Consider the following 13,447-nt stretch of genomic DNA (forward strand, 5'->3'; position numbering starts at 1 on the left):
CTAGCGAGAACATGATTGGAAATAACCAGGAGGCTCGCGTGTGCCCGGCCATCTGGCTGGTGTAGCCTGGGTCTCTTTCTGCTGATGACGTGACTGCGCTACAATGTGTAAATTACTAAACAAAAGGACTTGGGTTTTGAGCGGTGTGTCCTGTTTTCACTGCCCTGTCATGGCAAATCAGAGTGTGAACGCTTCACAGCAAATACCCTCGTCAGCAGGTTGATGAGATATAAGCACCCACCTCTTCCCATCTCCCACCAGGACACGGTGGACGGCCACCTCCCTCCCAAGAGCCTTCATGGTCACAGGCTCAGAACAGCGGTTCTGAACGACAGCCTTTCCAATAAGGATTTCAGCCCCACATGAAATTTAGCGTTTGCGACGCGCTGAGCTCAGCAGGGGACGCGCCGGGAAGACCAGAGGGGCAAGGGCAGTTTGCCGAGAGCTCGGCCACCTGAGCCTCACTGAAATGCCTGTTGATGCAGTCTGGGGAGGAACTCCGTGTGGGCCGAGAACATCCTGATTAAAAATCCAAACGTTTTCATGGGGGAGGCTTGTATGTGTCAGGCCCATCTGCTGGTGGAATTAACAATCCTTAGGTGCTAATTTGTTAAAGAAAAAGTAGATATCTGGAAGCAAGAACTGAGAACTGAAAACAGTCTTTGAGCGCACGACTAAAGGTGAAAAACCTAATTAGAATAGGACTTCGTGTCTGCTCAAGGGTCTCCGTGACGACCCCTGTGCAGCTATTCCTGCTTCCACAGCCCACAGACCAAGTTCCAGGGTACCTGGTTTTCAGAAACTATTTCTTCTTAAAGAATTAACCGTGTTTTTTCCCCCAGTATCCCCCTTTTAGATAATAGATATGAATGTAAATGCAGTTCAGAACGAGAAACGCCGAACACAATTGACAGCGAATTGTCTGCACGTTGAACAGGAGCACATTTCTCATTTTCCCCCCAAACATTCTCATTCTTTGTCCACACTACTGTCTGCATTATCCCTCAGCTAGAACCAACGCAGCAGCCTCTCAGTATCCCGGCCTCCAGTATTTCCTTTACTTTGAGACATCTCAGCAGAAGCACATCTACCTAATTCACCCCTGCGCAAAACCCTTAAATAACTCCAGCACCTTCAAGTTCAAGCTCCTTTTAAAACAAAGTCCCCTCCGACTTGGCTTCCCCGTAGCTCTCCAGCCACGTCCCCCGGGAGCACCCCTGTATCACAACTACCATGTCCCTCATCCCTCCAAGGCGCGGCTGAAGCTTTCTCTGATGGACAAGCCCTTTCAATCTTTTTTTTTCCCCCCATCTTGTAGACAGTTTAGCTTCTAAATCTCGGCTCTTTGCCACCAGGAAGTCTATGTTCCCCAAGTACCTTCTGTTCCGTTCTATTTTATCACTTATTATTTAAAAATTTTCTGTCTCCTTTAAAGGAGAAACACTCCGAAATCGAGAAGGCGGCCCTGTTTATCTTTGTGCCCTGAACAGCTGCGTAGGAACTGGTTGAACTTACACCATGAAAAAGAAAGTTTCTTAAGTGCAAGCCAGACTAGACAACTCTATTCAGCTCAGATCGAAAGAACCGAACTCTAGGCAACACTCTTTTATTAACGCTGTGTGGGAACAGCAGAAATATCACTAGAGTTTAACAAAGAAGTTACAAGAACTCACGGTTGGCGTGGCTCTCCCTTCAGAAACGCCTGCCTCGAGCTCAGCGGCCGGCGGCACCCGGGCTCCCGGAGCCTCTACCGCCCACCGACCTTCCGGGAGCCCGTACCGCCCTTTCTGCTCACGTGACTCACGTGCCTTTTGTTAAAGTTCCAGTGGGCTCTTTTCCCCCGTGAAGGTGTATTATTCGTTTTCTTTCAGTTATTAAAATGAAAACCCAAGATTTGTCCCTGCCAGGTGATAAAATGAAAGAATGCATAAGCCTGGGGGAAAACTGGGGGAAAGAAATCAACACTTAAGCAACTGGTGCCATAGTTCAAAGGTCGGCCAGCTTCCTCTTAAAGGGCTCGACGACAGTAAACCTTTTCAGCTGTGAGAGCCATCCGGGCCTAGCTCCCTGGACACACACACACACCCCATCCTCGGAAAGGGGGTGGGAGAGTTCAGCAAACCAAAGAGAGCTTAAAACAGCAAACCTCGTGCTGGCACCCTCAGAGGCATCAACCTTCAAAGAACTGATCACACATCAGCAAGACCCTGGAATTTAGCACTAGAAATGAATTACCTCAATGAGCAGGCAACTTTTTCCCTGCATAAACTTGCCAGATTTAGCAAATAAAAATAGAGGAGGCCCAGTTAAATCTGAATTTTCGGTAAACGTTGCATGAGACATGCTTATACTAAAAAAGTACTAGTTTTGAAATCCAAGTTTAACTGGGCCTCCTGTACTTTATCTGTCTACCCTGATCTTGTAGGATAGCCCGAGTGAGAAAAACAACTCTGAGACACCTGAAGCCAAGTAAAACAAACAAGCAAAGACCCTCCTTTGTAGTTGAAGAAGTCCAAGCAGCTGAGCTAGACCGCTGTGGAGCAAAGAACTCACCACACCTGAGCTGTATGGGTTCTCCCTGCAGGAACCCTACACCTGGGAGCCCTGCCCGTGCCCCTGGTCACTTTTCAACAACCCGGTGTACAACTTCCTAGGAAGCTCACTACCCTTCTTGTTGGGAACCGGTATCCTTATCTATCTATCTATCTATCTATCTATCTATCTATCTATCTATCTATCATCTCCCTTCCTCCCTCCCTCCCTCCCTGTTGGTATAAATATCTAACTTTTTGGAGAGAGGCCTGGAGTCACAAGCCTCCAGCATCTGAATTCCTGGCCTCCCTGGTCGGCTGTGTGACCTGGAACAAACCTGTAAACCTCCCAGCCTTGGTCCCCCATGTACCAAATACGAATACTATGTGGGAACTAAACCAGCAGGATGACTTGCAGAGACTGGTACATACTAAGAGCATCACTGTTGTCCGCAATTATTATCATCATTGCATTTCTCTGTATTGTGACAAATGCCGTGGCTGGTCTCTTGGCTTCCCCACCCAGTCTCATTCCAAACCAGGTGATTTCACACCAGCCTTAGAGTGTCCCCATCTCCTCCATTCTGCGGCCTTTGTGGGGTCCCCCTTCCTGACTGCCGGCCACTACCCTGTGCCTAGAACAGGGCCTGGGACACAGAGGGCACTGGGTTCCTCTGAATGGCTGTCCTGTGCCTGGTCCTAATTCAGAACCCCTCCCCCTCCCAACCTCAACCTCACCCACCTCCCCTCCCCCCTCACCACCGGCTTCTTGCTGACTCAGTGTCCTGACTGCCCTCTGGTTGAATTTAAGAGACCAGCTTCTTACCCTCTCTCGTCCTTCCTCTCAGTAAATCCTTATTTCTAATTGTCTGTGTCACCATGGGCGTGTCGTATCACCTCTTTCCCTCCATTTCATGAGTGAAAAGGGGATGAAACCTGCATCTGCTGCTCTTAGTGTAAAGAGCCCTTTAACACTAGGAAAAAAATTCGAGTTATTATTCTTTGTTAGTTAAAATCCTAAGATATACACATTTCCTGGGATAGTTTTGTATGCCTAGCAACCGGTAAGAATATGTAGTGAAAGTCCAGTTTACAGAGATTGGGAATATCACATTTAACTTACTTCGGCTTTGCAGTTTCCTGACATTCAGCTCTATCATTTGGTTGACATTTTTTAAAAACTGCTTTCTCTCCGTGTGGTCTATATTATTGGAGGGCTTCTCATCTACAATGGAGCAGACTGTTGGTGATAAAGAACAGAGGCCGGTTTTGTTGAAATTGTGAGCTCTGCTGAGTGTTGTAGGTTTATCCTTGAGTTGTGGAATTGGAACATTTATTCTGCATGGCCCATTTAGCAGGAGGGGAAAGGGGCCTCCTTTCAGAATGGACAGTCTGACTGGCACATGGTAATCATATCCTGGCAGGAGGGCAGAGCCTGGGGAAGTCACTCCAAATGGTGCCAGGGATTCTCCACCTTCTAGTTTTGTTAGGGTCAGAGATGGGTGCATACGAGCCTGGTAACAGAAGTTAAGAATCATAGCCAAACTGTAACCCTGAGATACTCTCTGTCTACAGGGAGGGAGAAGACACGAATGCCAGTGATTTAAATACCAGATAGTGGATACACAGACACTCATGAGTATTCATGACACGCTCTGGAATCACAGAAACGAGAGGTCAGTGCCAGATAGGGAAACTGAGAGAGGCTTTGTGGAAAACTTGGTATCTGACTGAGGACCCTACCGCCTAACTTCTTTTATTAACATTATTACATATTTTTATTTTATTAATTTTATTATTAAAATGATTAAATATTAATATTTATACTAAGAAGTGAAAATACTTAAGAAAAAGATGATAATGGATGTGTCAGGTGAGTTCAACTCATTTTGGTTACGGAACGCACCCACATTCTATGTCGGTTTTTTTGTGACTGTCTCAAGTCACTTGGGAAAAAGAACTATGGCTGATTTATAGAATAATTTGCTAGTATTTGGAGAGCTGTGATTCTAGAACTTCACAAATGTTATCCTGTCGAAAAAGTGGCAATTGTCTGAATATGTAAGGCCCCCGTGTGTGTCATTTTGTATAGAATAATTTGGGGTAGGTCCAGAGATTGACTCTAAGTCTTTGATTTTTAAAAGGCTTGCTCCTGAAATCACTATGGGTGGCCAGAGGATTCTTCAATTGTCACAAAGGAAAATACAGCCAATTCGTAAATCAAGACTACAATGAGACATCACCTCACACCAGTCAGAATGGCCATGATAAAAAGTCTAAAAACAATAAATGCTGGAGAGGGTGTGGAGAAAAGGGAAACCTCCTACACTGTTGGTGGGAATGTAAATTGGTACAACCACTATGGAGGACAGAATGGAGGTTTCTTAAAAAACTAAGAATAGAGCTACATATGATCCAGCAATCCCGGTCCTGGGTATATATCCAGAGAAAACAGTTGTTTGAAAAAATACATGTTCATTACAGCACTGCTTACAATAGCCAACACATGGAAGCAGCCTAATCGTCCATCGACAGATGAATGGATAAAGAAGATGTGATACATATATACAATGGAATACTACTCAGCTAGTAAAAAGAAAGAAAGAAGGCCATTTGCAGCAACATGGATGGGCCTGGAGATTATCATACTAAGTGAAGTAAATAATCAGACAGAAAGACAAACATCATATGATATCACTTATATGCGGAATCTAAAAAAATGATACAAATGAACTTATTTACAAAACAAAAACACTCTCAGACTTAGAGAATGAACTTATGGTTACCAGGGGGAAAGCGTGGGGCTGGGGGGAGGGGTAGATTGGGAGTTTGGTATTGACATGTACACACTGCTATATTTAAAATAGATAACTATTCATGGAAAAGACTCTGAAAGTACAGGTTTCTGGAAACTGACTATACTGCTGAACTGAATGAATAAGCATTTTCAGAAATCTAACGGGAAACTGATGAACTCATAAAAGTGCTAACAAAAGATCAAGATGAAAAAAAAGTAATTACAGGGGACTGAGTGACCTAATGAGGATGATTATAATTTTTGTGACTTTCTGTTTGAATAAAAAAATAATCACGTAAAATAGATAACTGACAAGGACCTACTGTTTAGCACAGGGAACTCAGCTCAATATCCTGTAACAACATAAATGGGAAAAGAATTTTAAAAAGAATGGATACATGTATGGGTATAACTGAATCACCCTGCTGTACACCTGTAACTAACACATCATTGTTAATCAACTATACTCCAATATAAAATAAAAAAAAGAGAAAATACAGCCAATTCTTGATTATCTGTGTTAATGGAGGTGAACAGTAGCACTGATAATCCGATATGGTGTGCAAAAATCACCTGGTGGTCGATTACATTAAAATACTTTAAAAATTACATGACATTTTAGTAGCTAATTATGTACTATTTATGTACTTTTTAGAATTCAGCATTCCTGCAGCATATCTGCAGTAAGGTACAGGTGGTGGGAGAGACTGGGAAAAGGTTCATCAGGATAGAAGGCTGCTTCCCAGATGTAAATAACCAAAAATTTGACGGTAGGCATAACTCAATCATTATTTTAAGATAAAAGCTTACGGCAGCTCCCACCTCAGGCTGGAAGAATTCCAAGCTCACCTGAAGATGAAGTTTATCACCCATGTCTTCTGCTCCCGTGGAAAGATGCTGTTTCGTACACAGGGTCTGTGGGCTTTATAAAAACTCAGGAATGCTGAGAGAATCCACTTATCTGGCAAAACAGAATCTCCTTTTATACAGTTAAATCACAGGTGGACTATTCACACACAAAATGAGCATCAGAGGAAGTGCTGGGAAAGATTAAATAAGCAAAGCAAATAGGCACTTTTCTAGTGCTTCTCCTTCAGAGTCACTGTGCAAAAATCCCAAGCAGTAATGCATCCCCCCTGCACATATTAACAGGTACTAGGGGTTGGGGAATCCCGCCTGGAGGTCTAAGCATAGAGAGTGTGCTGCTTAGACCTTCTTAGCGTTTATTATCCCATCTTCTAGAAACATCATCTCAATTTTCCTTTAAGAAACTCTCTCCCGAGTGCATGATCGAGATGCTCAGGTGGCATGACACAAATTGGATCGATCAGCCTCTTCTAGGAATTTGGATACTGAACAGAGTGGCAACAAAATCAGAAACAGAGCCAATTCATCCCCACAATAGCTCCCCCAAAAGACTTTGCAAAGTTCCTGCAGGCTTCATCCTCGGAGTGGCCTGCTTCTTATTCTCGCCAAGGCTTGGGCATTCAGTGTCTCCTTGGCTCATGTTATCTGACCAGGGTCATTCCTTTTTGTTTGCTCAGGTTATCCAGAGTTGCTTCTGTTGCTCGCAACCAGTGAGCCTAACCTGCAACAACCATGGAAACCAACAAATCAGACACGTTTGGGTGAAGGTGTCCACGGGGCACTGTTAAAAAACATCTTGAGCTCGGTCAGACTCAGCTAATCCAGGGCCTCATGTATCAGATGATGAAGCTGAGAGATTAAAGGACTTTTTCAAGGCATCAAGTCAGAAGCCAGGCCTTCTGACACTTTCTGCCACCTTGCAAAATAGTGACACAGTCTCCTCTGATTGGTTCGCTAGGGCACACAGGTAGGCAACTGATGCAAAATGCTACTTCAAAGACCCTTTCGATCAATTAAACAATGATTATTTATTGCAAGGCACTGTGCTAGGCACTATGGAGAGTACATGGAAGATAAGACCAAAGTCCCTGCCCTCAAGGAGCTTACAGTCTAGTTGGGAAGACAAGGCATACATACAAGGAAAATTAAGTAACAATACAGGAGTTAAGTTAAAATGCAAGATAACAGTACAAGAGATTTCCAAAAGTAGTACCTGATTAATTACTAAATGAGGGGTATCGACAGGGCTTACAGCTCGTTCAGAGGAAGGATGTCACCAAGGACTGGAGTGTGGGAAGGCTTCACAGACGAGCCTACCCTAGGACAGTGGGGATTCAGGTGATAAAGAACAGTGGGGGGTATTTCAGGAAGGGGCAACCAGATGCCCAAAAGGCACAGAGGTGAGGCCAAAAGCAAGCAGTGTTCAGGGGCCAGTGAGGACTCTGTATGGCCGGGTACAGAGTTAAGCTGTTATTACATTAAGAAGGGCCTCAAGTTTAGATTCTATCCTTTTAGCAGTGGGGTTGGGGAAACCTTAAAACAACAGATAGCCTTAGGTTAAATACAGAAGAGACTTAGCTAATGCAGAGGATCTATTCAAGTGTGATCTTCAGGACATTTATTTGTGGATTTTTGTCCCTCTCTACCTCCAAAGAGGATTTGCAATGATGTTTTCAGGGTTGTCAATTCCAAAGGAAGAGCTCTGGGTCAACTAGCTTTGGATCGTGACCAGAGACTTCTGAGTCCCTCTATGATCTTAAATTATAACTAGCACAAGGGTGAGCTAACAAATTCCCTGACAGGCAGGCAGGAAAAATGCTCTCAAAAGACAAGTATCTTTACAAATGACAGAATATTTATTAACAATACCTTTAAAAAGAGATTACATATGCTAGATCACTGGTAAATATTTACACTGGGGTTGGGAACTACCTGGGGTATCATTGTTTTTTCATTCATTTTATTATTTTGTTGATTTTTTTTGCACGTGATTTAAAATTTTGTTTTATTTTAACATAGAAGTAACCATATCAAACTAAGAAAGGAACACAGCTTGAAATACTGACAATATTTTTTTTCCAGTTACCACCCTAGTTTTTACACAAGTGGAATCCTGATTATGACTTTATTGGATAAATATAGCTAGAAGGTTGAAAAGTTAAGGAAAAATGACAAATTACAGGCAAATTTGAGCTCTCTGAGAAAGAAGTAAAGGTGGCAGCGTGTCTACATGTGAAAATTTTTATAGAAAATTTCATTGCCTTTTATATGCACTGTTTCACTAGTGTCAGCTTACAAAACCTCCCCCATTATTACAAATAGTTCTTTTCATAAGAATACAGTTTTGTTGATATTGTCATTTTCCAATGTGTGATTTTAAAACGTAGAAGATGAAGCTTGTAAAGCAATGAGGCTACCTATTGCAAAACAGGAGACTCATTGAGATACCACCACACCATTGTACTAAAGATCTTTTATAGAGTCATGAAAAAAATTCTTTGTGGCAGCTAGTTGCTGAAACAGGAGAAATCTGCCAGACTCCATACATAATTTTGATTCAAAAGAAGGGCTCTATTATTAAAGAGATACACATATTATCTATAAGAAATTTTGTAAAGAAGTTACGAATCCATCAACAGAGAATTACCCTTTTTGTTGTTAAATGTACATTCAAGACAGATACATTTAAAGATAGTAAAATTATCTTTTATCCTTTGAAAGACACGGTTGACTCTATTAACTTTTGGTCTATGTTACTACAGGATATTTAACTTCCAATGTCATGTCTAAGATAATGCTACTGCTACAAAGACAATGTTAACTGAGTTGAGGGAAAAGAAAGTCTTACCGTAGGAGGCTAAATTCAGGGATGGGAATATTGCACAAGGTGCCTCTTGGGCAAGTTAGTTTAGGTTTTGAGACTGCAGCCATTCCTGAAACCATCTCAGGTTGTGTTGAACAACAGAATTCACAGCAGGGCTGGAAAGCATATTGTACATGGCAGAACGACTTGATTCAGTACATTAGTCATCCCAAGAGTCATTTCCATACAGCAGCCTTGAGTTACAGACCAAGTCTTCAGCTGTTCTGCCACTAGACCCTTATAAAACTGTACAAGGAATCTGCGATGTACTTACCAAGGTGAGTTTCCAACTCTGTTTTTAAAGGAACTATTTTCAAATAATAACCATATGACTGTGTTGCCCATAGCATTTTACAGCAGAGGAAAAAAATTAATATCTACATTTCATGTTAACTTTAAAAAATTCTATAAAACACTAAATATATAATAAAAAATATGCATATAAGGACATATGTAAACTGCTTTGGTAACATCGTATTACAGATGTCTTCAGTGCATTGCAGAGTTTCCAAAGAAACTTCAGACAAAGCTAGATTGGCTTTGAGGAAGTACTGTAGAATGCCATTCCTAAAGAAGCAAAAAACATTTGTTTTTCCAGTAATAAGATGTACTTGAACAGCAATATTACTTCGTACTGGGTGTCTTCAAACAACTAGCTAAGCGCTGCTTATATTATAAACTGCAAGTCCTTTAGAGAACTGTTGTCATAAACTGGACCTGGCTGTGAGGGAGATCATGATCGTACTGATGGCCGACAGCGTGCACGCGTTGGAAGTGGACGGCCCCGCTCCTCTTGCATAGGCATCTGGAGAGAGAAGAAATTTACTCACCTCGGCAACAAAGGGAGGCGGGGCCCCAGGGCTTTTGGAAACCGAAGAACTATCTGAAGTCTACTGGAAATGACCATCTCTTGTTGACTTTTTCAGTCTCAGTTCTATGATCCCCTAGCTATGAACCTGGGAGCAGGTGGGGGACATCTCTGGATCTCTGTTTAAGCATCTGTAAAAGGAGGGTGTCCCCCTCTAACATGAGAAGAAACTTCAATATGACTGGTAACATTACTGATAAACACTACGATATCAATGATGCAGCAAAATAAACATTGATGTTCCCTTTCGAATTCAAGCTTAATGCTGGGCACAGAGCCACATGACATTTAATTCCTATAAAAACCCTGAAGACCTCTGGTATGGTTATCACACCATTTAACTGCTAAGGAAATGGGGGCCCAGAGAAGTAAGATAAGTCTAAGATTACCCAGTTAGTAAATAACTGAATTGGGATTCCAACTCATGTCTGTCTAAACATACCTCTTTTTTTTTTGCCCAACAAGATAATCTCAATCCTCTTAAAACTTTTTCTTATACATCTTACATTTTTTCACAGTAAGAAGTTACCAACTGTCATTTGAGGTTTTATCAAGATCGTAAGATCTCTGACCAACAGAATGGAAAACCTCTTGAGAAAGAGATCATGTTTTGCTCACAGTTACATCCTTATCATCTAATAATTTTACCAATAAAATTGCTTAAAATGTTTTTGTAATGAATTAAACCAAGAATCATCAGTCAGTCTTTAAAAAAAAAAAATCCTTGCAATGATAAGCAAGTATGAAGTCAGATTTAAAGAAGGTGAGATAAATTAATCCCAAAACAAATTCTCATCTTGTGTTTTTTTGGCCTGGAGATAATTTCCACATCTCACCATAAATCTGGTTCCTTCCAACAGAAGTTAAGAGTCCTCTTCTGATATGTAGAAACCAATTCTCCCCAGTGTTTTAAAAGACAAAAATGCCTTTAGTGTTTGTATGCAAAAAAGGTGCAGTAAATATAAACCTCATCTGGAAACTGGCAAATTACTCCTGAATTCGGAGCATGTCTTGGGGCAGCCTTGGTTTCCCACCTGAAGTCCTGTTCTATTGTCCATTAACATTAACAAGTGCTTATTCAGAAGAAGGGTGAAATGACCATTAAACATTTTGTTTTCTGATTTGAGGCATCCAAATTTTATAGATGTAATTAAAATGGCTTAGTGGATGCTTTACTAAAACTTGATATCAGCAAGAATACTAGACCCTTTCCTCATCTGAAAACTACTATGATGGACACTTGGCAAAGGGGCTGAAGCTCAGAACTCTGTAGTGAGGGTTGCCCATGATTTAAAATATCGTATCTCCACTGATGGCTTGAAAGTTCCTATCTCCAGCCTTCACTGAACCCCTTATCTCTAGACTGTTAAATCCAAAGGCCAATGAAAATCTATACTTAGATAGCTAATGGCAATCTTATACTTTTTATTATTGTGGTAAAATACACATGACGTAAAAGTTACCATTTTAAAGTGTACAATTCAGTGACATTAAGTTCACTCCAATGCTGTACAACCGGGACTGTAAGCTAGTTCCAGAACTTTTTCATCATCCGAATGGAAACCCAGTACCCGTTAAGCCACAATTCACACCGCTGGCCAGTCACTACCAGCCACTAATCTGCCTCTATGGATTTGCCTGTTCTGTTTTTTTTTCTTTTAATTTCAAATAAATAAAATCATACAAAAAAAAAACCCAAAAAATAATATGCTGCTGAGATATTTGCAAACACAGTATTTGAAAACTAAGTTGAATGTATTTGGCTCAAAAAAGAACACACTCTTCAACAGTCTTTGTAAACAAAGATAATCTTGACTATCTGTAGACATGTGCATTTATGTACATATGTTACATACGCATGTTCAAAATAAACAGTGTCAAGTTCAAAATATTTTTGGCCAAAGACATTATATTGTGTCACTACGGAGAGGTTTCCAGAGCATTTTAAAGAACGCTTTGCTTGTTCTTCCTGAGTCATGCTTTTAACTTTCTAAGCTGTAATTTTGGGGTTATTGTACATGCAAACTACATGGGTCCACATGGAAAAGCCTGGGTGACTGATTTGGGGCTGCTTTAACCTGATCTTTGATAGCCAGCTGATTAAATCAGTCAAAACTAGTCAAACTGTCTTCTGCACAAAACTACCTGAGGTCAGCAAATACCAGTAGTCTGAGGAAGGGGGATAGTATCGTCCATTTTTATTTTAGCTTTTTTTTTTTTTTTTTTTTTTTCGGGCTTAATTTCACCCTAGCCCTGACTCACTGGGAAGCTTAGGAGATAGGGCAGACAGGGAGAAGGGAGGCAAAAAAAGACATTCTTACTTGATATCTTTGGAATTCGAATCTGTTCACTGCTGCTGCCATCTCCTCCATCACTGAATGGCTTAATTTCTATTATATAATCTTCATCAAAAGGCAAAGAAAGCTCCACTGATGTTTCATTTGTTTCAATGACAGATGTGCTGCTTTGTCTGCTCCATCTGTACAAGACCTGCCAATATGGAAAGAACAGGTATCACCTGCTGTCCTCACAAAGGCCCCAAGGAGGGAGCATTCCTTCACTTTCACCTCTGGGCACCAGTGAAATGCGGGGACGCCGAGGTTGTCAGGCTGCCCACTTGCATTTGGAAGGCTCATTTAATAGCGAGGGGCATGTCTGCAGCCACCACTGATTTCATTATGAGGAAAGAGTTTAAAGCGCTGTGCAGCATGGCAGCGGGGCTAGCATGAGTCTAACGACGTGCTGTGTGGCCTCATGTAGCCGCTGGAAGGTCAGTTAACACACATGGAGAAGGTGGATGTACAGAGCTCAGTTATGCATGAGGGTCTTTGGCATGAGGACAGACTTGGCTGCTGTGTGACCATGGCCCACTTACTTTCCCGCTCTGAGCCTCACTGCCCACATCTGTAAAACGGGGACAATAACACCCACTTTTCTGGGAAGCCTTTACAATTGCACAGGACTGAATAAAATGAAGGGCTCAAAGGAAGCATGTAAGAAACAGTATCTATGAAGCCTTAAAAGGAACAAAAGGTACAAACATACACAGCAAAGGTTAGAAGCAAAAAGTAAGGTGTAAAAATCAGGCCAAAAGTTATCATTATTATTAATCCTTTGGAAAGAGGACATTTCAGAACAGGAAGAGCATCTCTGAAAGACAAGTGCTATAACCCCCCGAGGACACTGGACCGCTTTTTCAGCTACACAGAAAAGAGGGAATGTTATGGGGCAATTACTCTCACTCTAGAAGTGTCTGTAGCTTCAACAGTGCCACTCATGTAGCTTCAACAGTGCCACTCTTTGTTCCCCTTCTTGGTTTCCTCTGGGTCAGAGACTAGGCTGGTAGTTCGTGTGAAGAGATAGGCAACTAGCTCTCTTGAAAATACATTCACCACCTGGCATTGCCTACTGTGGTCACCAACAATTCCCACCAGGAACAAAAGATAAAGGCCCAGAGAGGTGCACCTGCCTTTCTGGATATGATAATTGTGACGAGAACTGTCCCACAAATACTTTCTGAC

General features: G+C 41.8%; 1 protein-coding gene across 1 annotated transcript in view; it reads right to left on the minus strand.

The window, feature by feature from the left end:
- Positions 1 to 9,762: 9,762 nt before the first annotated feature.
- Positions 9,763 to 13,447, minus strand: part of CNTN4 (contactin 4) — a 326,068-nt gene continuing 322,383 nt past the window's right edge. Inside the window, exons 20-21 of the mRNA XM_065886143.1 lie at positions 12,248 to 12,416; positions 9,763 to 9,863 (exon numbers count right to left, since the gene is read on the minus strand). Coding sequence (XP_065742215.1) covers positions 9,763 to 9,863; positions 12,248 to 12,416 — 270 coding nt within the window. The remainder of the gene's footprint in view (positions 9,864 to 12,247; positions 12,417 to 13,447) is intronic.

Source organism: Phocoena phocoena, chromosome 10, assembly GCF_963924675.1.
Source record: "Phocoena phocoena chromosome 10, mPhoPho1.1, whole genome shotgun sequence".
Classification (NCBI taxonomy): Eukaryota; Metazoa; Chordata; class Mammalia; order Artiodactyla; family Phocoenidae; genus Phocoena; species Phocoena phocoena.